This window comes from Mustela nivalis (genome assembly GCF_964662115.1).
Source record: "Mustela nivalis genome assembly, chromosome: 9".
Classification (NCBI taxonomy): Eukaryota; Metazoa; Chordata; class Mammalia; order Carnivora; family Mustelidae; genus Mustela; species Mustela nivalis.
In genome coordinates, this window is record NC_139028.1 from 119,121,709 (window position 1) to 119,145,887 (window position 24,179).

The window sequence follows — 24,179 nt, forward strand, 5'->3', positions numbered from 1 at the left end:
GTCAGAGGAGCCGGTAAGGTGTGTGGCGCGTGTGCAGACTTCGGAGATCCTCCCCCCACCCCCAACCGCTTCCCTCCGACGCGTCACACTGCCGTCCGGAGCTGAGAATCACACAAGTCAGCGCTCCGCGGAGGGGCCGCAGCGCCCGTGCGGACCACGTGTGATCGGCCACTCGGGCAGCGCCTTGGTACAGAATAAAGAAGAGCCAGCGCAGGGTCTCTAGGGCTGTCGAGACCAGCGGCGAGCTCTCAGGCCCTGTAGAAAGCCCGGCGGGCACAGGGGACGGTCCCACATCGATGCGGGACACAGTTCTGGGCCACCCCAGGCAGGAAGCAGTCCTCCCAGGAGGACTCCCTGCACCTGCCGCCTGGCCTCCCAGCGGCTGCCTCCCCCCAGATTGCCCCCCCCCAGCCATGGGGAGGGACCCCATGTGCTAAGGGCCCCGGGGTTGCCACAGGGGCCAGTAATGAACTCTGTCCATCTTGTTCTGAGTGCCGGCCGGCCACGGACTTCAGAACTCCTGACTTGCACAGATCTGTAAACGCTAAGTCACAGAAGTCCTGAGAGCAACGGTGGCCCCCAGGAGTTCTGGTGCCTCTGTGCAACCAGGAGGGGGGCGGCAGGGCGGGTGACCAGGCAGCAGGTGACCAGGTTACCCACGTGGCCCCCCCAATCCCAGAACTGTGCTCCGCTTTAAAACTTTAACCAATGACACATGGTGAACTGCAGGCACAACTTTCTTGATCAGTACAAATCTCAGTTCCTACGTGGGGTATTTTACTGTTTGAAAATGGAAATAAATTCTTCTTTTCAAATTGATGATCATTAGTTGTTCTAAAACTAAAGCCCAGGGGGCATCTGGGTGGCTCAATGGGTTGAGCCTCTGCCTTGGACTTGGGTCATGATCCCAGGGTCCTGGGATCGAGCCCCACATCGGGCTCTCTGCTCAGTGGGGAGCCTGCTTCCCCCTCTCTGCCTGCCTGCCTGCCTGCTTACTTATGATCTCTCTCCCTCTGTCAAATAAAAAAAATCTTAAAATCTTAAAAAAAAAATTTATTAAAAGAAAAAAAAAGAGAACTAAAGCCCAGATCAAGAGAAAGCAGTCGTCGCTGGTCAGCACTTAATAGTCACCCACTGGCCATACAAAGGACGGCCCAGGCGGCCCACTCTGGGCATCAGGGTGGGACAAAGGTGCCGGTCCTGGGGAGGGGTCCCTTCTCCAGGGGGAGTGCAGCGGGGCTGCAGCCAGCTCCCCACACGTCCCCACGGGCATCCGGACAAAGCCGTGGTGGGCAGCCCCACTCCCGTGCCAAGCTCTGCGGATAAGCCTCGACCCCAGGGGTGGCCCCAGTCCCATGCCCTGCAGCGCTGACCGGGGCCGCCTCTGGCCTTGGTCCTTGAGCCACTCCAAGGGCCACATCCATCTCACTGCAGGCCACCCAGGCCGGGGCCGGCAGCCAGTACGCCCAGCAGAGCATCCCTGCCCTTTCCCAGGAGGGCCAGAGCCACTGCCAGGTTCACCGGCCCCTGGACCACCAGTGTCACCAAAGACAGCACGCGTCACTGGTGCAGTGCGGGTGGGTGGCAGCTCGTCCCTCCAGCTGTGGAGCTGAGCCCAGGACCCCTTCTCCAGGCTCCCGTAGCTCTGGGGTACACGGGGTCAGGGCACAGCAACCACGTGGGAAGCCAAGCCAGGGCTCAGCCCCGGCTCCACAAGCCCCGGCGCTCCAGGTCCACTCCCCTCCTGCCCTGGGCGGCCTGGGTGCGGCCAAACCCACAGCCCTGCACAGGCCCCTGGGCCCCAGCCCAGCCTGGCTGGCGCCCATGTCGCCACACTCAGTGGGCTCACCCCAACTTCGTCTGCTCGGGCTGCCCCTCCCCCGCCTCCCAGGAATACTTTTCTTAGACTGGAAACAGTCAAATTAAGTCCAACCAAAAAAAAGCGAGCATTTTACCAAACCGGCTCTGAAATCTGTCTGCTTGTCCAGTGCCAGGAGCAGCGGACACCCCTTTGCCGCCAAACGGCTTCTCAGGGGAGCAAGCACAGCAGGTATAGCCCCAACTCTGAAAACGACCCCTCAGAAAAGGGACAGGAAGCTGCTCCCAGTGCTGACCCAAGGCCTTCTTCCTGCTTCCCACCTGCTCTCAGAGGCCTGTGTGCTCCTACCCCAGGCCCTCAGCCAGAGGGGAGGGAGGCTGCATCCGCCCGGGGCCAGGACCCCAGCCTTGGGAATAGACGGAGACCGCACAGGGTCATGAGGGCAGGGGAACAGGGGAGCTCCCCCAGAGCCAGCAGCCGAAGGCCCCCACCAGTGGCTTTCCTGGGACCCTCCCTGCCCCCGGGAATAGGTCAGCTTCTCTGCTCTGAGGCCACGTCCCCAGAGGGAGCCTCCTCACCCCAAAGGGGAGGGCAGCCGCAGGGGCCGGGCATGGGGAGGCGAGCCCACCACACACGCCGGCTCTGCCCCTGCAACCGCCCACTGCACTCCCTCTGGTTAGTGCTGGGCAGGGAGCGCGGGAGGGGCCGGAGAAGCACACTCACACCCACATACACACGCATGCACGCCGCGGTCCCAGTGTGACGTGCTTCCCATCACCGAACGCCTCCTTCCTAAGGAAGGATCGAGAAGCCAGCCCGCAGCCTGGGCCTTCTGAACCCTCTGCCACCAGGGGACTGCCCAGGCCCCAGGCTCCCCACAGCGGCCAGTCTCCCACAGCCGCCTGCGCAGGGCCCCTGATGGAGAAATCCAGTCCCGGGGAAGCGCCCTTGGAGCGCCCCCAAGGGTCAGCACTGGGCCTGCAGGGCCGTAACAGAAGGTGGGGGCGGGGTCCCCTGGGCGGACGAGAGGGCAGCCACGCCAGGGCACAGACCAGGGGCATGCGTCCGTCCTTGGAGGTCCCAAGGGAGCCTTCGGAGGCATCAGGCTGAAGGCTGCGGTGGGGGTGGGGGGGGGGGACATTGCCGGGCACAGCTGATGGGTCATAGGCCCCCAGGGGGTCAGCACAGCAGCTCCAGGACAGGTCCTGGGATGCCACCGGCCCCCTCTGACCCTGGCTTCTCTCCCAGCCCTGAGGTCTGCAACGTGTCCCGGTCCTTCCCAACAAGGCCCACAGGGCAGAAGGCATAGAAGCTCCTCCCACGAGCCCAAGAGCCATGGGGGGACCTCTGGGTGGGGGCAGGGGAGGGGCCAAGGGATAAACCCCAGGGAAGAGAGAGCTCCTGCCCGCAAGCCCCACCCACAGCTAGTTTTGGGGAGGAGCTAGTGGGGTGGGGGGGGTGTGCAGGACAGGGCCTCTGACACCGAATCGCGTGGGAGAGCCCGCCCCTGAAGTGGCCCGGCCAGGGGACCCCAGCCTCAGCGGGCGGCCAGTGGCCTCCTCAGCCACGGGGTGGGCAGTGGCAGGCCCAAGGACTCGGCTCAGGTGCACACCTTCCCACCTGGGAACCTGACAGCTGGGGCCCGCGTGGCCCAGGGGAGACACGGAGCCCTTCCCATGGGTGGCTCTGTCCCACTCGGACCCACGCGCGCCCGCACGGACTCACCCTCGTGTGGGGAATAAGGCGGTCTGGGCTGAGCCCGCGGGTGGAAGGTGCCTCTGGGGTCAGGGCCAGCCTGGCTTTGAGAGCTGGGGGTGCGGGCTCCAGGGGGCCCAGGTGGTTTCCCAGGGGGGCCCGGGCCCCGCCTCTCAGCAGCAGAGGAGCACAGGCAGGGGAAAGGGTGTGTCGCCAGAGCTGGCTGGGGTCGCTGGGGTCGTGGGGTCGGAAGCCTGTCCGGGGCCGGGGGGGGGGGGGGGGGGGGGGGGGGGAGAGCCCCGCCCACGGGGCAGCTGCAGGCCCCTCCCCGCCCCGACTCCGCTGACTCGGGCTGGGATGTCGGGTGGGGGCTCTGGGCCAGGAGCCAGGACGAAACAGGGAGAAGCAGGCGAGAGGGCCCCACGGGGAGCAGGGGTGAGGCTGGAGGCTGCCAGTGGGGTTACCTCTGCCCCCCGGGGCAGTGGGGCCACTCTGGAGGCCAGGTTGGGGAGCCTGCTCAGCCTGGTGGCGGGCGCTCCCACCGCAGCCCTGAAGGACCCCCGGCTGGTCTCCAAACCCTGGAGGACCCCGGCTGGTCTCCAAACCGGAGCAGCCTCATACAAAGCCCTCCCCTCCTCTCTCCTGCCAAACCGCCCTCTGTTGCCATGGCAACCAGAGCGGAAAAGGCAGGCCGCACTAAGGCTCCCCCTCCACCCCCCGCCCCTGCTCTCCGGGCTCCTCGGCCGGGCAGCACCCAGCGGACACCCGGCCTCCCGCCCCCGGCACGCGGGCCTGGCTTCAGCTCTCGAACACCCGCTCCACCACCCACTCGGCGCCCCCCCCAAGCCCCGCCCCGGAGCACCCTGCCCCGGGCAGCGCCCGCCCGTCTTGCACTGGGGAATGGCTGGTGGCCTGTCTGGTCCCTGCTCCTCCTGCCCCCCAGTGCTCAAGCCCAGAAGCACCCAGGGGGGGCCAGCCCCTCCCCGACGGCCCACCCTGAGGGATAAGGAGACTCTGCTGGGGAGGCTCAGGAGGGTCCCGGCTAGCGCGTGGGTGCGCCCCGCAGGTGAGCCAGCCGCAGCCGAACCCGGGCCGGCCAAGGACACGGCCCAGAATCACGGCGGCCCCCAGGCTCTGCTGTCCGGGGCAGCTACAGGGGCCCGAGGGCGCGGGGCGGGTGCAGGGTGGAGGCGGCCCAGAGCAGCAGCGGCCTGCGGGCGCCCTGGTGCGTTCTCACACCCCTGGCAGGCCGACGGCACACGGGTGCCTTTCTCCACAAGGCCCCGCTCGGGTTCCTCAACCTGCCCGAAGGCCCTCAGGCGAGCGCCCGGCGTGCGGGATGGAGGCGGCCCTCGGGCTCGTCCGGGTTACCGCCGAAGCCCGCCTCTCCCCCGGGCTGCCCGCGGCAGCGGCTCGAGGCAGCTCCAGGGCCAGGAACCATGCGGCCTCTCTCTAGGTGCACACCGAGACCCATCTGCATGGTCAGCCAGCCATGGGGACCCCCCAGGGTCCACACGCCCCCGTAAGAGCCCTCGGCCCCTGCAGCGGCCGCCCGGTGTGTGCAGGGGAGCACTGCGGGCACGGGCGTCCCTGCTCCCCCGACCACGGAGGAAAGGCCCACTGCCCTGGGGAAGCGGCCCCCGACCGGCTCCTTCAGAAGCCGCCGAGGCCACGTCGTTCGAGAGTGCCAAGGGTGAGATGAGCAGCTCATCACACACCCACCCAGACAGCGGCTGCGGGCCGGCCTGCGCAGCGCCGGAGGCCATCCTGGAGGACCGCTCCCGGCCTGGCCACAGCTCTCCACACTCAGGCACAGGACCCGGGAGCGGGGGAGGCAGCCGGGCTCCATGCTGCTCCGGGGACTGCAGGAGCAAGAGGATGCCAGCACTCCCGGGTTGGTCTGGCCCTTTCTGCCCAGGGACCCCCTGCACCGGCCACCTCCCTGGTGGTGGACAGGGCAGACATCGAGTGCGCCCCCCCGTGATACTGCATCCGCCCTCCGAGGGCTGCTGCCCAGGGACCCGTGCCCCAGGTCTGTCTGGACTCGGTCCCACTGCAAGCGGGGACGTGCTCAGGGCCACAGAAGGGGCGGGGGCCAGGGGGCCAGAGGGCCGGTCTCTTCTCCCAGGAGTACGGCTGCGGAGGAAACCAGAGGCTGGGGGCTGCCACAGATCCCCAGACTGGCGGGAAGGGCAGGAGCCCCCTCCGGGGGACTGCTGGCTGGGAGGAGGCAGGGATTCCCTCTCCCCCAGAGTCACAAGCTTGGCGCTGGGTGGTTGCCATGGTAACCACAGAGGCACCAAGATTCACAGGGCTGTGTGATGCAACGGGCACCGCCTCCCCCCGACCCCCTTGACCATTCCTCCAGGACGAGGAGCCCCAGATGGCCTCCTCGCCGGGAGCCAGGCAGGGGGCAGCCGTTCCTCCCTCAGCCGCCTGCCCCTGGCTGACAGCCAGAGCAGGGGCTCCCGCAGACCCAGCAGGGCCCACGCGCCCAGCTAGCATCCCCAAGGGATGACCACTGACGGTGTGCCCAGCTCTGCGCCCTATGGGCATGAGCCCCAGGTGCTCGGGAACCTGAAGACCCAACCTGAGAACCACAGGGGCCCCTCTGCCTGGGGGAGTCGGGGGACAGTGAGGAGGTGCCCCCCAACCTGGGTCCCAAGGCCCCCTGGCCACATGCAGGCTGGGGCAGGATGCCCAAGGGACCCCGCAGCCTGGCCTGGGGCACAGAAGGCTGTGGAGCCAGTAGTCCTGGGGCTAGCCCGGGAAGTTGCCCAGCAGACGGCGGGCCCCACCCCTGCAGGTACCCCCTGCCCCCCACCCGGAGCCTCCGCCCACTCTGCACCATGAATCCGGTTCCCACAGGGGCAGCTGAGCGCAAGAGACTTTGGCTAACTAGTTTTTCAATTCAATACTGTAAAATTATCCCAGTGAAATATTTTGATTAAGCCGAGTAGCTATTCAGAAATTCAACCTTGGCAAGTTCTGTTTTTTGTTTTGTTGCTGTTGTTCAAGCTGGTGCCCTAGTTTAGAAGCCTCAGGACTGGGGCTAACGTGTGGGGCCAATGCCCACATGCCGGAGGGGAAGGTGCGGCGCTGAGGAGCCTCGGGAAGGGGGTGGGATTGCGGGGAGCATCCGGCAGAGGGCGAGGGCCTGGGGGCTGCCGCGGAGGGAAGAGGGCTGGGGAGCCCCACGTGCAGCGAGGCAAGACCCCAGGGGGCCAGGCTCACACCCGCAGAGTGGACGCCATGGCGTGGCCAGCAGCTGTCCAGTGCCCCAGGGAGGTGTGGAGGGACAGCCGGCAGACTGCCTGAGTCTGCGCCCAAGCGCCCGGCAGGGGAAAGACCGGGGGTTGCCCAGAGAGAGGAGCAGCTGGCAATCCGGGTCCCCGGGGTCCCAGCAGCAGACTCAGACCTCAACCTACCTGCCCAGCAGAGCACAAAGGCCTTCCGTCCGCACTGTCTCCACACCTGCCAGCGCCCGTCCCGCCAGGCCCCCGCACAGCAATGCGCTTGCCCGCCCTGGGAAGCCCGAGGGAGCCACCACCTGCCACCGCAAACACAGACAGACACCCACGGCCTCTGGGGGCCAGGCCCAACCCTGTCCAACTCCACACACACCTGCTAGGCATGAGGGACCCTCCGGCACAGAGCCAGGCCCAGGGCCACCCAGAAGCCAAGGCAGGGGTGCAAACACTTCCTAGAAGCCGTGGGGCCTTCTCAATGGGGCAGGAGCCGCGAGAGAGCAGACGCCAGAGGCCGGACACCCTCCATGCGTGCCTGCTCCCCAGCTCCCAGGAGCACCTGTGGCCCAGCCGCCAGCCCGCTGACACAGGACACAGGGAAGCCACATGCTGCTGAGGGCCCCTGCATCTGCCAGCCAGCCTGGGGTCAGGCAGATGAAGGCGTAGTCCCCTGCCTGGGGCCACCAGGCACCCCCAGATTCCCCTTAGCCCAGCATGCCCAGGAGGGCTGCCCGGGTCAGCCTCAGAGACGCACAGGCTCCCATAGCTGAGCAGGCTGGAGGGGAAGAAGCGATAGGGCAGACGGAGCCCCGTGGGGCAGCAAGGCCTGCCGTCCGCCAGGTAGGACAAGTCTGTGGGGCCTTCACAGGAAACCAAGGCCATCCCTGCAGGGGAGCAGACAACACGGAGCTGCTCAGAACTCCGTCGGTGCGGGGTTTAGCGCTGAAAGCAAACCAACCAACGAAACAACCAACCTGGTCAGCACTTAAAACACTCTGACTTGGTTTCCCCAATCACTAGGATGGTTTTGTGTCCGCCCTCCCAGGGGCCCGCAAGCTTGTGCCCTCTCCCTGCCGGGGGGGCGGGGGTCACTGAGTTAGGCCCTCTGCCCGGACTTCTCCCGGGGAGAGCAGTGCTGGCTCTGCGGCCCGGCAGGACAGGGAGGCTCTTCCTAGAAAAGGAAGCCGGGGCAGGGAGCCCAGTGCCGCGGGGTGTGGCAGGGCAGGCCCAGGCCCCAGTCCATACCAAGGCACAGACACCCCGACTGTAGGGACCACCTAAGCCAGGGGAGTTAGGGGCTGAGGCGGGTGCTGGGGCAGGGTGCCTGGGCTCAAGGACCCTGGCCAGTGTCGTACATGACCCAGATGTGAAGGCACCGGGGCTGGAGGCGGGGGGCAACAAGTGGGTCATTCCGGGTCCGGCCAAGGCTGCCCAGGCAGCCTGGTACTGGGCTTGGGTGAGGCACAGCGGTCGGGGGTACTTCTCAGCCCCTCTGCCAGGGAATGACCTCCATGGGGGCAAAGCCAGACATGCTCGTGTCCCTTGGGGGGTCATGCTTCCAGACACACAGAGGGCGGGCCACACACCCTGCGCCCGATCCCCGCAGCGGGGGAGAACCGCGCCGTGGCCCCATGCGCCCCCGGCACCCCGCTGGGGTGGGAGCCGGGAGTGCCAGGAGGACGTAATCTCCGGCGCGGCGCGGGCGACTAATGGAATCTGCTTACCGGGCGCGGGCAGGCTGCGGGGAGACGCAAAGACCCCCTGCCCACAGGTGTCCCTCTCATCCTCCCAAACCCCTGCCCGGGTCCCCTGCCTGGAGCTGTCCGCAGTCACCTCTGTCACCTCCTCTCCCCTCAGCACCGGCCCTCGGGGGCTGGGGATGGGTTCAAGACCCCAGAAAACGAGCAGCCCCTCCTCTGACAGCCACGGCCTGCCAGCGCCCAAGCTCAGGCCTGCTGCTCCCGGGCCCAAGGCCCCTGCTTGGTGGCCCTGGACCACTGCCCTGACCTGCTAACACCCAGTGACCTGAACCCCGAGCCAGGCCCAGCCCCACCAGCCTCCCCCACCCCCAGGAGCACCCACTGCCCGGGGCCTGGGCCGGGGAAGGTACTGATACTCACACATGTGCCCTCTGCCCTCGGGAACCTGCAAACCAGTCTCAGAGCAGGCCCCCTGGACACGGGCCATGGTGAGGAAGGCCTGTACCCAAGTGGAGGCCACCCGTCCTAAGACCACACACACCAGACCTGCCATCACCCTGCTGGCCTGCGGCTCCCAGGCTGTCTCTGCTGACCTGTGGATGGGCCCCCGACCAGCCGAGGAGAGGCTCAGGGCCCCTTGCTCCCCAAACGCCCAGTCAGCACCTGGCCTGAGCCTGCCTAGAGCTGATGCCCCCGCCACCACATGCCCATCCTGTTTCTGGGGGCTACAGGGCTCCCAAGGCAGAGGCCACTAGTCATCTAAAAGAAGTGCCCCGAAATAATAAAATTAAATTGAATTTTATAAAGTAAACTTAAAAAAAATAAAACAAGTGCCCCTGCGAGTGGGCCGGCGGGTGGGGGGTTGCTGGACAGCAGGATGCCCCACAGCAGTGAGCTGCTGAGACCAGCATGGAAGGGCAGAGCCGGCCCGACGGGGCCTGCATTGCGTGCCCACAGCCGCCGGCAACTCTCGGGGGCCCGGCTTCCCCAGGGGCCTCTTCCAGGCTCCGGAAGGGCCAGTCACGCAGACACTAAGGTTAAGGGTGTCCCTCGATAGAGTGACCTACTGCCCCCTCTTGAAGTCCTGCTGCAGAGGCAGATGGGGGGACCCTGCTAGGGGCCACCAGGGCTGTGCCTGTCCCCTGGGACTGTCACCTATGGGCCCCCAGCCAGGTGGACTCGGGATGCGGCAGATGCCTGGACAGAAGGAGCAGCGAAGGAGGCTGCAGGGCTAACAGGCTCAGCCCTGGTCCCCCAGCCCTCCCCTGGACCTGGCCTTCTGTCCGATCCCCCGCTGGTCATCTGTACCCCCCGGCCTGGCTTCCAAAGGGGGCGGCAGCAGCCCGACGAGGAGGTAATCCCCACACTGATCCATGGACCAAGGATGGCATGGCCTGGGGTGAGGAGCGGCCACCCTTCTGGGTCTCTGAACATGGGGATACCATGACTGGCCCCCCACGTGACCCAACCGGGCTCCCCAGCCCTCTCCAGCAGACGTGAGGGCAGTGCGGTGCAGAGGGGCTGCTAGGACACAGAGCCCCAAGGTCAGAGGCCCCAAGGCTAACTGACCAAAGGCAAGCTGTGGAATAGGGTCTGAGCACCCTATTCGGGTGGGGCATGGATGTGGGGCATGGATGTGGCCTGTCTCTACCTCCCTGGGCAGCGCCCAGGACAGCAGCTCTCTGGGGACGCAGAGGACAATGCACACCACAGCCCCTCCCCTAGCCAGACTCCGACAGGTGCTCCCCTGAAGACCCCAGGCCACCAGGTGCCACCTGGGGGTTCCCCTCCAGCCTCTGCCAAGCCTCATGCGTCTGCTGTGCCAGCCGGGACCACACCGCCCGTGTGTGCAGTTGCCTCCATGGCGTCTGCTGGAGGGTGTTCTATCTGTGCCACTTTATGATTAGTTATAAATCCCCTGGGATTTGGGCTTTAGAGTCAGCAAACCTCCAATCTGAGACAAGCCCTCCGCCTCTTTAGAGATAAACCAGCATCAGCCCCTCGCTCTCCACCAAGCCCAGCAGCCGTCCAGCAACAGGAAACACTCCCTCCTGTCTTGTTCTCAGCTCTCGTGGGAGACACCCACGCCCACCCCCAGCTAGCCCAGGATGGTGGTCCTGGGGTTGAGGGCCTGGCTTCCTGAATTCTATCCCCTGCCCCAGTGCCCAGCCCCAGGGAGAGGGTGGCAAGAGCAGACTGCGCACGGAGCGCCATGGGCCGGGGAGACAGGGGCACAGGGTGATACTTGACGCCTCCACCCCCCACATCTCTGTCCCCCCAAGGTGAGGGCTCGAGCAGGCACACTTCTAACCCACAGCCCATCCCCTTCGGCCACCCCAAGGCCATCCACTGAGGGCTCAATGTCCTGCATAAACCCCTGCACGACAACCACGCTCAGGCCACAGGACCCCTGAAACAAGGGGCCCCAAAGGGTTGCCACAGGGGACTGGCCAGTGGGGACCAGCCTTCCTCCCCAAGGAGTCCCGACGGTGTCGGCCACCTGCAGCCTCCAGGGCACTGGGCCAGGCAACGGGTCAAGTCCCCCAGGTTGCTCTGTGCCCTCGCCACTCCCCCCCAAACACATCTCCACGGGGACCCGAGGGGAAGTTTCCTGCCTCTGGAGATACAAGGCAAATACCACAGGAGGACCAGGGGCCGCCCAGGGAAGTCACCTCGAATCAACCCCAGGGCGAGGGAAGTCTCCCTCATGGCCCCAGCCTTGGAGGACAGGCAGCAATGGCGGTCGTGACTCTGGGGCCTCAGCCTCCCCTTGCCCCCAGAGTCAGTGGCAGCCCCAGGAGGTCTGGCCCCCAGCTCCTTCTGCAGGGAGAGCTCCCCTGGGAGCTGCCACTAAGCACACCTAGCCCCCCAGCACCTTCCTCCTCCTGCCCCTTGTCAGCACAGAAGTGGCCCGACAGCCGGGCTAAAACGCAGGCGCTGGCCGGACACCTTCCCGCAGCGGCAGAGTGAGGACGCGCCAGCCGCAGCCTCCCTCCCCGGGAGCGGAAGCTGCAGACTTCAGCACGGCGCTGCTGGACAGCTCCCCACCCACAGGCCGGCACCGCGGACAGAGAGCAGCCCCTTGGCCTGGGCCACAACCAGGACCCCGCCCAGGGCAGTTTTCTCTCAGCCCTGAAGACCCCAGAGTCAGGGTGCAGCCAGCAAGGCCCCCCACCCAGGAGGGAGCAGGAGAAATGGGGGCATGACCTGAGGCCTTGTGGCTGCGCCCCCTGGAGACTCAGGAAGCAGGGGGTAGGGTAAGGGGGGCTGCCGGCTGCTGGCAGGAACCAGTGAAGGGCACTCCGGGACAGAGTGCAGGGGTCCCAGGTTGTCCCACGCACCCCCCCATCCCTGTGCCAGTTCCTGATGGCCCTGCTGGCCGGCAGGCCATGCTCCAGGGACAGGGCTCACAGGGAGCTGGCGCCGGAGCACAAGGCTCCCGGGGGGCCCCTGCCTTTACAGAGGGGCAGAGGGCGTAGGCGTAAAGAGGGAGGCTTTCAGGTGACCGTGATCCTGGTCGGACGGTTCAGCAAGACGCACACGCCCATCTGGGGAACACACCTGCATAGGCAGCCTGAGCCCTGACCACGGCGGGAGCGGCACGGCCTCCTCAAGCAGGCCTAGCCCCAGGCAGGAAGCCCAAGAACACACACAGTGTAGGGGGTGCCAGGAGTCCACTGGTTCTGCATGAGGTCACATGCGGAAGGCCCAGGCCTGGTGTGCTGGCTGAGCCGCTCGGCGAGGACGGAGCCGGCCCGTGGGCCCAGGGTGGGCAGGGCTGCGGCCCCCCGGCCCAAGCTCCGGCCACAACACGCGCTGCTGTCCGCCTGCCTTTCCAGGCCACAGTGAGCCGGCTCTCAGGGAGACGACCACCGTAGCCAGGGCCTGAGGCTGGTGTGGAGCCAAAGGCCAGCGGGATACAAGGAGGGGCAGTGGGGTCCACACGCTGATGGAGCCTCCCTCTGCCACGCTGCTATGGTCATGGGGTCTTGGGAGGCGGGACCAAGGGAGAACCAGAGGCCGGCCCCACCTGCATGACCCTGCACGACCCCCACTCCTCCACATGCAGAAGCCCCGCCGGGCCTGCACCTCTGTGCACACAGCAGTCACCAGAGCTTCGGGACGGGGCAGGGCTATGGTCCCTAGGCAGCCCTGAGCCTGTGTTCTGCCGTGACCCACACCTGGCTCCCAGCCCGGAGGGTCCATGGTCTAGACGGTGCGGACCACAGGCCGCTACACCGACCTCACTGCACCGGGACAGGATACAGCCTCACACCGTTCACCCCCCTACCAGCAGCTGCATCCCGGGGGAGCTCAGGAATTCAGACCCTCACGGTCCCAGGCCTCGGGGTGATGCCCAGCTGAGGACCCCAGGCAGCAGCGTCCGGCCCCGGGTCCCGCCGGCCTCCAGGCACCCCGGGCAGAGACCCAGCCAGTGGTGGAGACTCAGCCTCCAGGCAACGGTCACTTCTTATGAAGGATCTAGCATCTGGCTGACTTCTGCCAGTTTAGGGACCTGGTGCTGGCTGCACGGGGTGACCTGGCACTGTGCTTTCCTAGAGTCTCTGTCAGACACCCACAGCAAAATATCTAAACCATGGCTGGGACTCGCCTCCAAATAAGGCAGGCTGGGGGGAGGGGGCGAGATCGCTCTCCTGTTGCCGGGGCTGGGGTGGGCTCTCGGGGTCTGGGTGCTCTTCTGTGTCTGAAAATGCCCCTGTGTGGAAGAAGGGGGGAAGCCAGTTCCCATGAAGCCCCCAGCTGTGGTCCCAGCAGACAGGCAGGGCCCCATCCGGGGGGATGGCGGGGGCAGGACAGAGGAAGCCGCCGGCCGGCCAGCAGCAAAGCATGGAGCGGGAGGTGTCCCAGGGCAGCAGGGCGCTGCAGGGTGGGGGAAGGCACAGGACGAGCTCTTCACCGGCCCAGAGCCTTCGGGGTGAGGCAGCCACCACCCTGAGGCCCCGCGACTGTGCCCCCTGCTCCCCGACCCTGCAGCCCAGCATAGCTGGCCCCGCTGGCCTTGCATCAATGCCCACTCGGCCCCCGATGAGAACTCAGAACATCACACCCGCCCAGGACACGAGTCAATGAGACAACTCACCTGTCCTCGTTCCTCCCCGCGGGCCCCTGCCCAGGCCGGGGGCTCCTTCACGCACCGTGGCCGGCACATGGCCCGAGGGGGATACTGGGTACAGCAGCCACACTGGGCCCCTGCCGAGCCCTAGGGTAGCCGTGTCCCTCACCAGCGTGACACGTGAGGAGATCTGAGAAACAGTGTAGGGACGGGACCCTCTCCAAGGGGTCGCAGAGACCACCCACAATCTGAGCTCTTCACGGATGGCCCGGTGGGGGCCCGGCCCTGGGGGGTCTGGGCTGACCCTGGAGACCCCAGACAGTCACAACACCCCACACCTTCCGGCTGACTCCGGCAGGGGCGGCCGGCCCAGCCCCTTCCAGGCTCCCACACGCCATATGCCAAGAGAGGACGCAGGAGGTAGGGACAGGTCAGAGGCCTCAGGGTCACGCCTACAGCTCAGCTGACCGCACACATCTCGATGGTCCCAGGGGACCTGGGGCTCCCCAAACACATGGAAACTGCCCCCCTGAAGAGCAAAGAGTCTGGAAAGTTCCACCTTGTCCCTCACCGCAGGCATCAAGGGCTCACGCCTTGATGCTGTCCATACCCAGCAGGAAAACTGCCCAGGCTATACCCAGGCCCCGGGCTCCCCACCCCGGCGAGGGGGCTTCATCTGGCCTCTGCAGACCTGGGCTCCCGACGACCCCTGCCCACCTGTGCCCTGGCCTCCAGCTTGAGAGCAATAGTACCACCGGGGAAGCGGGACACAGGGGCCCAGTCTGCTGGTGACCCCCATGTCTCAGAGAGAATTAGGGGCCTTAAGCTACCCTGCCTCAGGGCTGCCTCCCCACCCCAGCCCTGCCTCACCCCGTGGCCGTCTCTGTCCATGTCTTGGCCCCCCTTGGGAGGCCCCCTAGTCAGGGAGAGAGCCAGCCAGGGCTCAGGAGAGCTTGCAGCCAGGCCAGGCCAAGCAGGGGCTCCCTAGCTGGTCGCCTCTTCTCGCTGGCCACAGGGAGGGACCTGCCAGGTGCCCCCAGCACAGAGGCCCCAGGCCCCTCCCACCCTGACCCTTGGCCCAAGCCAGCAGCTCCCCAGGAGGTACCCGGGCCAAACCGGCCCTCGCAGATGCCACATTCCTGGCCAGGCAGCCTCCCGCCGCCCCCACAGACGGCCCACGGCTCCGAGGCTGACGTATCCCCAGCGCCCGCTGCACCACTCAGCCGCATAATCGCGGTTTGGGCTGCTCTCCCACCTCCGCCCCGGGGCCAGCCCTGCCCTCCAGGGCACACAGTCTCCCCTGCCTGAGCCCAGAGCGGGCGGCAGTGGGTGGAAGGTGCCTCCATCACGCGTGGGCTGTTGAGGGCCTAGTCCCGGGGACCCTCAGCCCCTCCACCAGTCCCCAAACCAGAACCAGGAGGCCCTGGGAATCCTCTGTGCCCTGTGGTCAGGCTCAAGTGGGGTCGGCCCCAGGCCCCTGCGCAGACAAGGATGTGGCAGGCACCGGGGGGTGTGGCTCTGTCCTCACAAGCTCGCCCCCAGCCAGGGTGTGTGTCCCCAGGATCTCATGCGGTGTTCTATGCTTCCGTGTCCCCTCCAAACACACCCGGAGGGACCCCGCTGCCCCAGGGCACAGCAAAGAGACCGCCCGGAAGAGAAGCGCTGCTCTTGGACGCCGCGGGGCCTTTGGGAGCACTGGCCGGGGGGTGGGGTTGCTGCCTGGGTCCAGAACACTGGCCCCTCAGAGGCTGCAGAGCACGGCCTGGGCCACCTCTCGGGGTGGGGCCCGACACAATCCGGGCTTTGTCCCTGCAGCCGCAGGCCCGGCCCAGCCTCCATCTTGTCCAGCGTCCGAGACAGCCGGCCAGGGGCAGCCCTGCTCAGCTAGCCGGCACCCCTGGGGCAAGGCCTCAGCCAGCTTGGACACCTGTAGCCAGGCTCAGGGAGGCTCACCCCAAGCCTGGGGCTGACGGGGCCCCGCACCCGGAAGGGCTCCACCAGAGTGGCTGTCGGGAGACACCAGCCCTCCCCACACCAGACAGGGCTTCCTGCAGGGCCCCAGGGAACCCAGGGGCCCCTCCTGTCCTCTGGGAGCCCAGATGGGACCTGACAGCCGTGGACCCGCTGTCCCTCCAGACCCTGCCCGCCGCAGATGTACCCTCCCACGGACACCACTCCCAGCACGAGCCCCACAGAAGCTGCAGGAACCCAGCTCAGGGGCAGGGGGCTGAGCAGCCAAGTCCGGCCAGCCCCTGGCCTAGGCCTCTAGCAAAGACCCACCCCATTAAGCTCTGAGGTGGCCACAAAGTCCTCTGGGCCCACCCTGCATACCCGGAGGGAAAAGCCGATGTGGGGAACACGTGGGGCCCGAGGCTGGTGGCAAGGCCCCTCGGACGCCGTGAGAACCCCGGGAGGCGTGCGGCCCCCCCAGGCCCCAGGGACACCGTCCACCAGAGGCAGGCAAAGCAGAGGGGGGCTCTGGGGCCCAGGGAGCCCCAGGCACAGCCACAGCCCAGTGGGCAAAGGCAAGGTGACCCCGGCGGTCAACCGCCTCCTCTCCCAGCACAGCCCCTGGCCAGGGTGCAGGCAGCAGAGCAGCCTCACCCACCCACGACCCCTGAAAAAGCCAGTTCGGGGTCCCATGGCCTTGAAGGCACAGGTGTTCTCCAAACCAGAGCAGCAGGCCACCGCGAAGGTGCCCTAACTGCCCCGGCCCTCAGCAGTCCCAGACCCTCCCTCCCATCCGTGCGCACAGGCAGCGTGGCCAGGGCGCAGGCGGCGTGCATTCAGGCCCTGAGGTCACCCACCAGCACCTGTGAAAACCAGGACTCGATCAGCCGGAGACCCGCGCCCCTGGGTGGGGCCCAAGTCAGGCTGGTTTTCTGCGCCAACCCCTGTCCTGGCCCCACAGGGTCCTTCTGGAGACCCCGGTGGGAGTGGGGGGGCAGGGGAGCCCAAGGAGCCAGCCCCGGAGGCCCCCGTCCCACACACTTCACCAGGCGTGGCCAAGCCTCTCAGACCCCAGACAGGGTCAGGATGCCCCTGGCCACGCTCAGGCAGGCTGGGTTCGGGGGCAGGACCTGGAGCACCTCACTGTGTGGCTCCTCTGCCCCAAAACAGTCCTGGGTGGCTGCCCCCCCCCCACGCCAGAGCCTTCCGTGATGACCTGCTCTGGTCTCTACCCTTGCAGGTGGGAGCACCCCGTTCCCAGACAGCTCTAGAGACAACCAGGCTCGGGGCGCAGGACACGCTCTTCCCACCTCACCCTGGGAGCCCTGGCTGGGGGCGGGGGTACTGGCCTCGGAGCTTGGAGCCGAGCCCAGCAGCACCTGGCTTCCCCTTCGCACTGCTGCCCGGGCCGAGCCCTCCGCCTGGCACGTCCTTTCGGCTACACACAGCTCCCCGGCAGGTGGGACCTATGAAAACTCGGGGTACTCAGAGCTGTGGCCGACCATAGTGGGCAGGGGACACTTTTGAGACCAGGGTCCTAGGCCTCAGCCCACCCCCTGGACCCTCCCATCTTTACCTTCAGAAAACAGCCTGTCCTTTAAGGCGTGACCCCAGAAACCTCCAAGCTGAGCTCCCCTCCACTGGCAGGGACAACCCCCGCAGGGACAGCTCTCAGTCCAAGCCCGGGGCTTCCGGGGGACAGCATGCACTGTGGGAGGGGGGCTGGGGAGCGCCTGTGCTGCTCAGTGGCTGGCAGGACACAGGCCTTTCCGGCAGCTCCAGGGGCCCGAAGGAGACAGGCGCAGGGGGCTCGGACCACAACTACTGGAGAACAGGGTCCTGCTCGTGGAACACTGAAGCCGAGCCTGTGCCGTGAGCAGGCGGGGCTTTCCCTCCACCCCTGGGGAGCTGCTGTCCTTGAGCAGAGCACTCGGTTCAGAGCCTGCGTCCTGGCTCAGAGACGGGTTAGACAGACAGAGGCCCGCCTGCTGCACCGAGGGCGGAGGCTCACGGGGGGGGGGGGGGGGGGTCCCCCAGACACAGGAGGTCGTCCACACACGGCCAGCAGAGGCCCAGCCACTCTCCGCCCCGTCTACCTTCCTTTTGCTCTGGCTGCATCCCCTTCTCTGGGCCTCAGCTCCCAACAGCACCCTGGGGCCGACTCCAGCCAGCCCACCCCCGTCCCCCATCCCCAGGGCACCCCCCCGCAGCCTCTTGCTGGCTCCCAAGCTGTCTTCTGCTCAACTTTCTAAAACCAAACACATCCTTGGTGCCCTCGGCACCTCCCCTCCCCCTCCTGCCTCGGGCCTGCCCAGCTGCTCCAGCTTGGGGCCATGGGGCACCTGCGGGTCTACCTGTCTCCCCTCCCTCACCTGTCCCATCGTGACCAGCTTCCCCCACCCCAGAACTCCTCTCCAGCCTACCTGACACCGGCACCCCATGGGAATTCTCCGAGGGTCCCTCGAGGACCCCCAGGAGCCGACCCAGCCCCCTCCGTGAGGCAGCCCCGGCTCCTCCCTCTCGCCCCCCCCCACCAGTCTCCCAGCGCAGCCAGGTGAGCTGCAGGGTGCCCCCTGCCCCATGTCTCTTGTGAGCTGGACTGACCCTTCATCTGAACACCAGGCCCCAGCCACGGCCTCCTCGGTTCCCACCCGCAGACAGAGGGTTTCCGAGAGCCCCGCATCTTACTGGGCACCGCCGCTCCGGAAACCACACCCAGAGCCCACTGTTCTCCTCCTCCAGCGGGGTCCCCCGGCCTTCTGGTTGCTGAGCCGCAGCCACGTTTGTCAGGCTGGGGTCTGGGCAGGCCCTGCTCTGCTCCCCGGCTTGAACGGCCCAGAGCACTATAGTGCACAACACCCCCCGGCTCTACACGCCTACCAGGACCCACTTGGGACCCGCCAGCACCCTCCACAGGTCCTCTGCCCCCCAGGTGAAGACGCCTTTCCTGGATCAGGGACCGGATGGACAGCCTTGGCAGTGACACCTGTCTCCCCGAAGGTCCTGAAAACCCAACCCCCCAGTGGAAAACACGACACTGGCTGGGACAGAGACCTCCCAGGGGCTGCCGCCCCAGGTGCTCCCAGAACGTTAGGACAGCTGTGCGGAGACGCCCAGGCAGAAGGAAGATGCACTGGAAACCACAGCCACAGCAGCCTGGAGAGGTGGCCTGACACCCGCACGAAGGACAGAGCCCGCCTGCAGAGCCCAGCACGAACCAAGAGCTGCGGGCCACGGGAAAGCTGCGGTAAAAACGCTGGACCAGGCTTGCCACCGGCTCCGCCCTGGGCCGCACTCCCCACCCCACCTGAGTCCGGATGTGCAGGGCTGAGAGGACCAGCAGCCGCCCGGCTGACTCCCTCCCCAAGCGCAGCTTCCCCTTCGCAGGACGCGGGCAGAGTGCACGGAAGAGCAGGGAGAACCCGGGCACGCTGTCATCCGCAGCGGGCTGGCGGGGGGGGGGGGGCGGGGGGGCGGCACTTGGAACTACAGTCCTTCATTCTTCCGCTGAGGTCTCCTGGCAGAAAGCCTAGCCCCAGATAAGGTCACACGTTTATCTCCGGAGCAAAAGGACAGGCCTAGGAAACTGCAACTCTCTTGGCATTTGATGCTGAAGACCAGCCAGCAAGCCCCGGGGCCAGGCCCAGAGCACCCACACCCCAAGGACTCCCGTCCAACCACCAAACTCCAGGTGACCCTTCCACAGAAGGGACAGTGAGACAGCACCAAGAGGACAGTCTCCCCCAGCCCTCCTGGGCTGCCGGCACTCGATGAAGCCAGAAGGAGCGCGGGATGAACAGCCCCCCCGGGGGTTTCCACTAGGCCAGCAGCGACTGCCCTCGAAGGGGAGAAGGCCGCTCACTTTGTGCGCCCCTGGGAGCGGCTTCTAAACATCGCAGGGCAACGTGTTGTTGACACATACGCACAGCACACCCTTTTGTATTCGTTACTGGTAATTACAGTGGAAACCTCCCGTAATTACCTGTACAACAGACAGCTCGAGGGCGAGTACGAGACCAGCCCCCGCCATGGAGACGGGCGAGCACGGCCCACGTGTAACTCCTTGCTGTCACCACTCACACGGCGACGCTTCCTTATAATCACATTTTATTGGTACAATAATTAGATTATTTCACTGCTTCCCACATTCCGCTGCCCCAGGTCCCTCCCCCACTGGGGACTTCACCAACCACAGTTGTCCCTTGCAGGAAACATGCATGTTCTGAACTCAGACGAGCACCAGCTGTTTGCCACCACCTCCTTGAACCCCGGGCCGCACCATCCCCTCCCCCAACAGTGCTGCCCCACTGCCAGAGGCGCCTTGGGATCTCCGTGGTGGGCACAGAGGCTGTGCCCCCAGAGTGGGAGAGGGGCAGCTCCCACCGCCCCTGCCGGGTCCCTTCCTAGGCACTTCGCCTTAGTTCCATCCCAGCCGCCGCCCTCCCCGGAGAGCCCAGGGCCTGGCCCACTTTGCTCCCTCACACCACCTCCTAGCTGCAACTCCGCGCCACCCAAGGGCCTTGGGAAGGGCCTGCAGCCTCCTGGCCAGAGCAGCTCCCTCCTGGACCCCCACCCTGCACCGGCAGGGTGGCACCAGCTCTGCTGCACCCTCCTCCTCCCTTCCTCCTCTCCTCTGCCAGCCCTGGGTCCAAGGAACTTCCAGAGAGACAGGGAGAAGCAGTCAGTGCCAATCGGACCTCTGGACTGCCAGGAGAGGCCCATCCTGGGAGAAGAAAGAAAATGGCTGAGCCTCCCACAAAGCCACTCTGTGAACGCCTGGCCGGCTGGATGAGGGGATGGTGCTCGGCTGGGCGCTAGCCTGATCCCCAGAAAGACAACCCGGACGGCGAGGGCCCTGCCTCCTCCCACAGGCTGGGATTTGGAGATGTATGATCCGGGATCCCGAATAGGGCCGGGCACCAGCCTTCCTGTCCCTCCCCTGGGGGAGTGCAGTGTCGCAGACAGGCCAAACAGCGGCTAGAGGAGTGCAAGGCGCTGTCCAGCCCTCCCGGGCGCCTGGGTACTCTCCCACTCCCACCGTGGAGGAAGGTCCGAGCCTGGCCAAGGTGGCCTGGTTGGCCCGCAAGACGCGTAAGGCCGCCTCCCTGCCCGCCTGCCTGCTTGCTTGCCCACCGCCGCCACCACTACCGCCGCCGCCGCCGCCGCCGGGAGTTGGGGGTCGCGGCCGGGGGCGCGCGGCCCGGGGCGCAGCTGCTCGGGCAGCACGCCTATTAGCGCGGCCGCGGCAGACGGCAGATGGGCGCCCGCTCGGCCCCCTCCTCCCGCGGCACAATGGGCCGGGTCGCTCCGGCGCACAATGCGGCCGGGGCCGCGCACCTGCAGCCGGAGCCGAGGGGCGCTGGCCCGGTCCGGCCCGGCCCGTGCGCCCCCGTCCGCGCCGCGTGTCCTTGGGCCGCGCCCGGCCGACCGCAGCCGCGCGGCCTGCGGGATCCGCGGCGGGACCCGGCGCCCAGCCGCCCATTGTTCGCGGCCGCCGGCCGGAGCCGCGGGCCGGGCCTACAGCTCCCCGCTCGGGACGACCTCCTTCCGGGCGCCCCCCTCCCCCGCTAGGCGCGCAGTCAGCACGGCCTCCCCGGTCGCGGGCCTGTGCGCCCCTGCTCCCCGGCGCCCCCGGCCCTTCCCGGCGCCCGGTCCCCATCCATGCCCCCAGTCCCCTTCGATGTCCCCGGTCCCCGGCCCCCCACACACACACACGTGTCCCCGGGCCCCCTCGGTGTCCCCGGTCCCCACGGACCCCTGGTCTCCCCGAAGCCCCCGTCCCCCGGCGCCCCGGTCGCTCCGGCCCCCGCTCTCCATCGGGGTCCGCGGTCCCCTGCGCCCCCCCCCCCCGTGCCGCGGTCCCCTGGTTCCCTGCGCCGGGTCCCGGGCCCCCCTCGGTGCTCCCGCTCCCCCCGGGCCCCGGGCGTCCCCGAAAGCCCGCACGGCCCCCCGGCGCCAGCCCCGCACGCACCTGTCTGCCCCTTGCCCAGCGTCTTCTCCAGCCGGTAGGGCCCCACATACTGCGCGTGCTGCGCCGCGCCGTCCTTCCCCGTCGATGTCATCGCTCCCGGGCCCGGCGCCGGCGACGTGGGAGCCCCGGGCGGGCGGGCGGCGGCGGCAGGGAGGGGCCGCGTCCGTCCGCGTCCGTCCGTCCGTCCGCCCGTCCGCGCGTCCGTGCGCTGGGCCGGGTCCGCGGCGCCCCGGCGGGCCGCGCTCGCTCCGCGCCCCGCGCGCCTCCCCGCGCCGCCGCCCCCCGCGCCCGGCTCCGCTGCGGCCCGGCCCGCGGCGCTGCCTCCGCTCTCGGAGAGGACCCGGCGGGCGGGGGCACCAGGCTTCCGCCGCCGCCGCCGCCGCCGAGGCCCGCGCCCCGCGTCCCGCGCCCCCCGCGCACGCCCGTCCGTCAGTCCGCGGCCGCGCAGCCCAGCCGAGCCGAGGCGCCGGGCCGAGCCGAGCCGCCGAGCTGAGCCGAGCCGAGCCGAGCGGCCGAGCCGAGCCGAGCCGAGCCGAGCCGAGCCGAGCCGAGCCGAGCGGCCGGGCCGAGCCGAGCCGAGCCGAGCTTAGCGGCCGAGCCGAGCCGAGCCGAGCCCGAACGAGCACAGCGGCCTGAAGCGGTGGCGGCGAGTGGCTCCTGCGCCCGCCAATCAGCACCATCAACCAGTCAGCGGCGCCCTGGCTCTTCACTCCGCCTTTCGGCCCGCCCCGCCGCTTGAAGCTCCCGTCAGAGCAGGACTCTGTGAGGCGAGGCCGGGAGGGGCCGCGAGAGGCAGACGCGCAGGGGCGGGGCCGGGGCGGGGCCGGGGCGAGGCCGGGGCGGGGAGAGGGCGGGGCGGGGCCGGGCCTGGACGTCTCCAGCTCCGCCGTCCTCCCCCCGGCCCTCGCCCCGCCCGCGCCCGGACCCCGCCCCGCCTGCCGCGCTCCCGCCGCGGAGCCGAGGACCCGGAGGCTCCTCCCCGGTTGGTGCTGCGGCGGGGCCCCCGGGGCCCCCCGTCCCCCTGGCCCCTCCCGGCCCCGCCGCGCCCTCCCTGCTGGCCCCGATCACCGCGGTCGGAAGGAGTCTCTCGCCCCGTCCCCTGTCCCGGGAGGGGCGGCGCCGCGGGCGGGGAGCGGCCGAGCCGTGACCTTGCGCCTCCGGCGGCCGCGCCCGGGGCGCTGGCCCCCGCTCCATTCGCCGGGGTGTCCACGGCGACCAGCACAGCGCGGTCAAGGAACTCACCCAGAGTCACACAGCAGCGCCCCACCCCCCGACCCCGGCGGCTCCCGGGCCTCTGCGCGGGCTGCCTTCCGCGGCTCCGCGGCGGGGCCGGGGCGCACTGGCCCCGACGGCTCCGCAGAGGCGGCCGCAGAGGCCGCCGGACGTGGAGGCCCCGATTCTCTCGCGAAGACGCTGGCGCGGCAGAGGGTGGGGGCGGGGGAGCCGGAGCCAGGAGCCCAGGACCCTGCGGGCGCCGGGGCCGCAACCTCGGGGCCGCCGCCGGGCCCCCGGGCCGAGGCGCTGGGCACGCCTGCGGCCCGTGTGCTGCGCGCTCCCCGCCGGGCACCACCAGCGGCCCCCAGTCCATCGGGACCAGCCCCCGCTCCTGCCCACCTTGCGGGGAGGGCTCTGGGGACGCTGCGAACTCCGGACCTTTCCAGCGCCCGCCCGGACTGGGGGGCTGGCGGAGCTGTTCCCACGCGCCCTCCCCTTTCCCAGCTGGTCCAGGGGACACCTCGCTCCGCGCTCTGCCCAGCTAGGCTGCGCACGAACCAGGTTCTGTGCTAAGTGCCGGGGCCTCGAGAGGTGTGCAGCCCTAGTCAGGGCCCTGGCCGGGGGGGAGGGGGCTCCTGCCCGGGGGTGGGGGGGTGGGGGGGTCTCACAGCCTGAAACACAGCGTCAAAGGCTCAGCTCCAGGCGCGGAGTTGTGTGGATTTAAGGAGCGTTTGGGACCTTGGACTAAAATGGCCCCGTGGCCAGCTCCCCCTGGACACAGACCAGTGTGCCGGATGCAGAGGGTCCTCTGTAGGCAGAGGTGGGGGCTAACCCAGGAGTGTCCCCAAGGGGCACCTGCCCGTTGCGGAACAGAGTCACCACAGTCTCCTGAGCCCCCAACCTGCAGTCCTTGTCCCAGATGTCCTGCAGAGTCCCTGTCAGGACTCACCTTGTGGCCTCAGCAGCACTGAGCAGTTACCACTCACATCTGACACTCCCGGCTGTCAAGACTCCCACTTCTCCCCACCCCACCCTGCCCCTGGCTCCTGGGGTCTGCCCTCTGGGGCCATTTCTCAGGCTTCTCTGTGGAGCCCCACCCCACCCACCCACCACGGTCTCGCTGGGCTCTGTGTGGGACCCCTGCATGTGCCACTCTGTGTCCTCCAGGCCACCACCTTAACCCATCGCCAGCCCCATCCCCAGCTCCATGGCCCTGGGGCCTTCTGCACCTCTCCTTGTGGCTGTTGCACAAATTCTCAAACTCAACACGTTCCCAGCAGAACCCCTCATCTTCCCATCTTTGTGGGGGTCAAGAACACGACTCCTCTGGCCAGGCTTCCGTTGGCCCAGTCCAGTGCTGGTCTTGGGGCAGGTGAGGGATCTGGGGGGAAGACCCCAACACTTGAAGAAGAAACAGCGCAGACACTGCAGAGGGCTTTCGGAGAAGCGGGCTGCTTCCGACGCCTCTCGTGAGACCATCCCAGTACCAGATCCGGACGCGGAGGAG

The 24,179-nt window shown here is 68.0% G+C and overlaps 1 protein-coding gene across 12 annotated transcripts in view; it reads right to left on the bottom strand.

Moving 5' to 3' along the window:
• The window catches only part of BRSK2 (BR serine/threonine kinase 2), a 58,220-nt gene extending 36,489 nt beyond the window's left edge, over nt 1-21,731 (bottom strand). For 4 of the 12 annotated variants that reach the window (XM_082749277.1, XM_082749286.1, XM_082749288.1 and 1 more), the window contains exon 1: nt 21,458-21,727. In XM_082749277.1, the coding sequence (XP_082605403.1) occupies nt 21,458-21,548 (91 nt within the window). In that variant the 5' untranslated portion in view covers nt 21,549-21,727. Of the gene's footprint in view, nt 1-21,457 lie in introns of all 12 variants that reach the window. The other 8 variants (XM_082749280.1, XM_082749281.1, XM_082749276.1 and 5 more) reach the window with 4 other exon arrangements.
• Nucleotides 21,732-24,179: the final 2,448 nt, after the last annotated feature.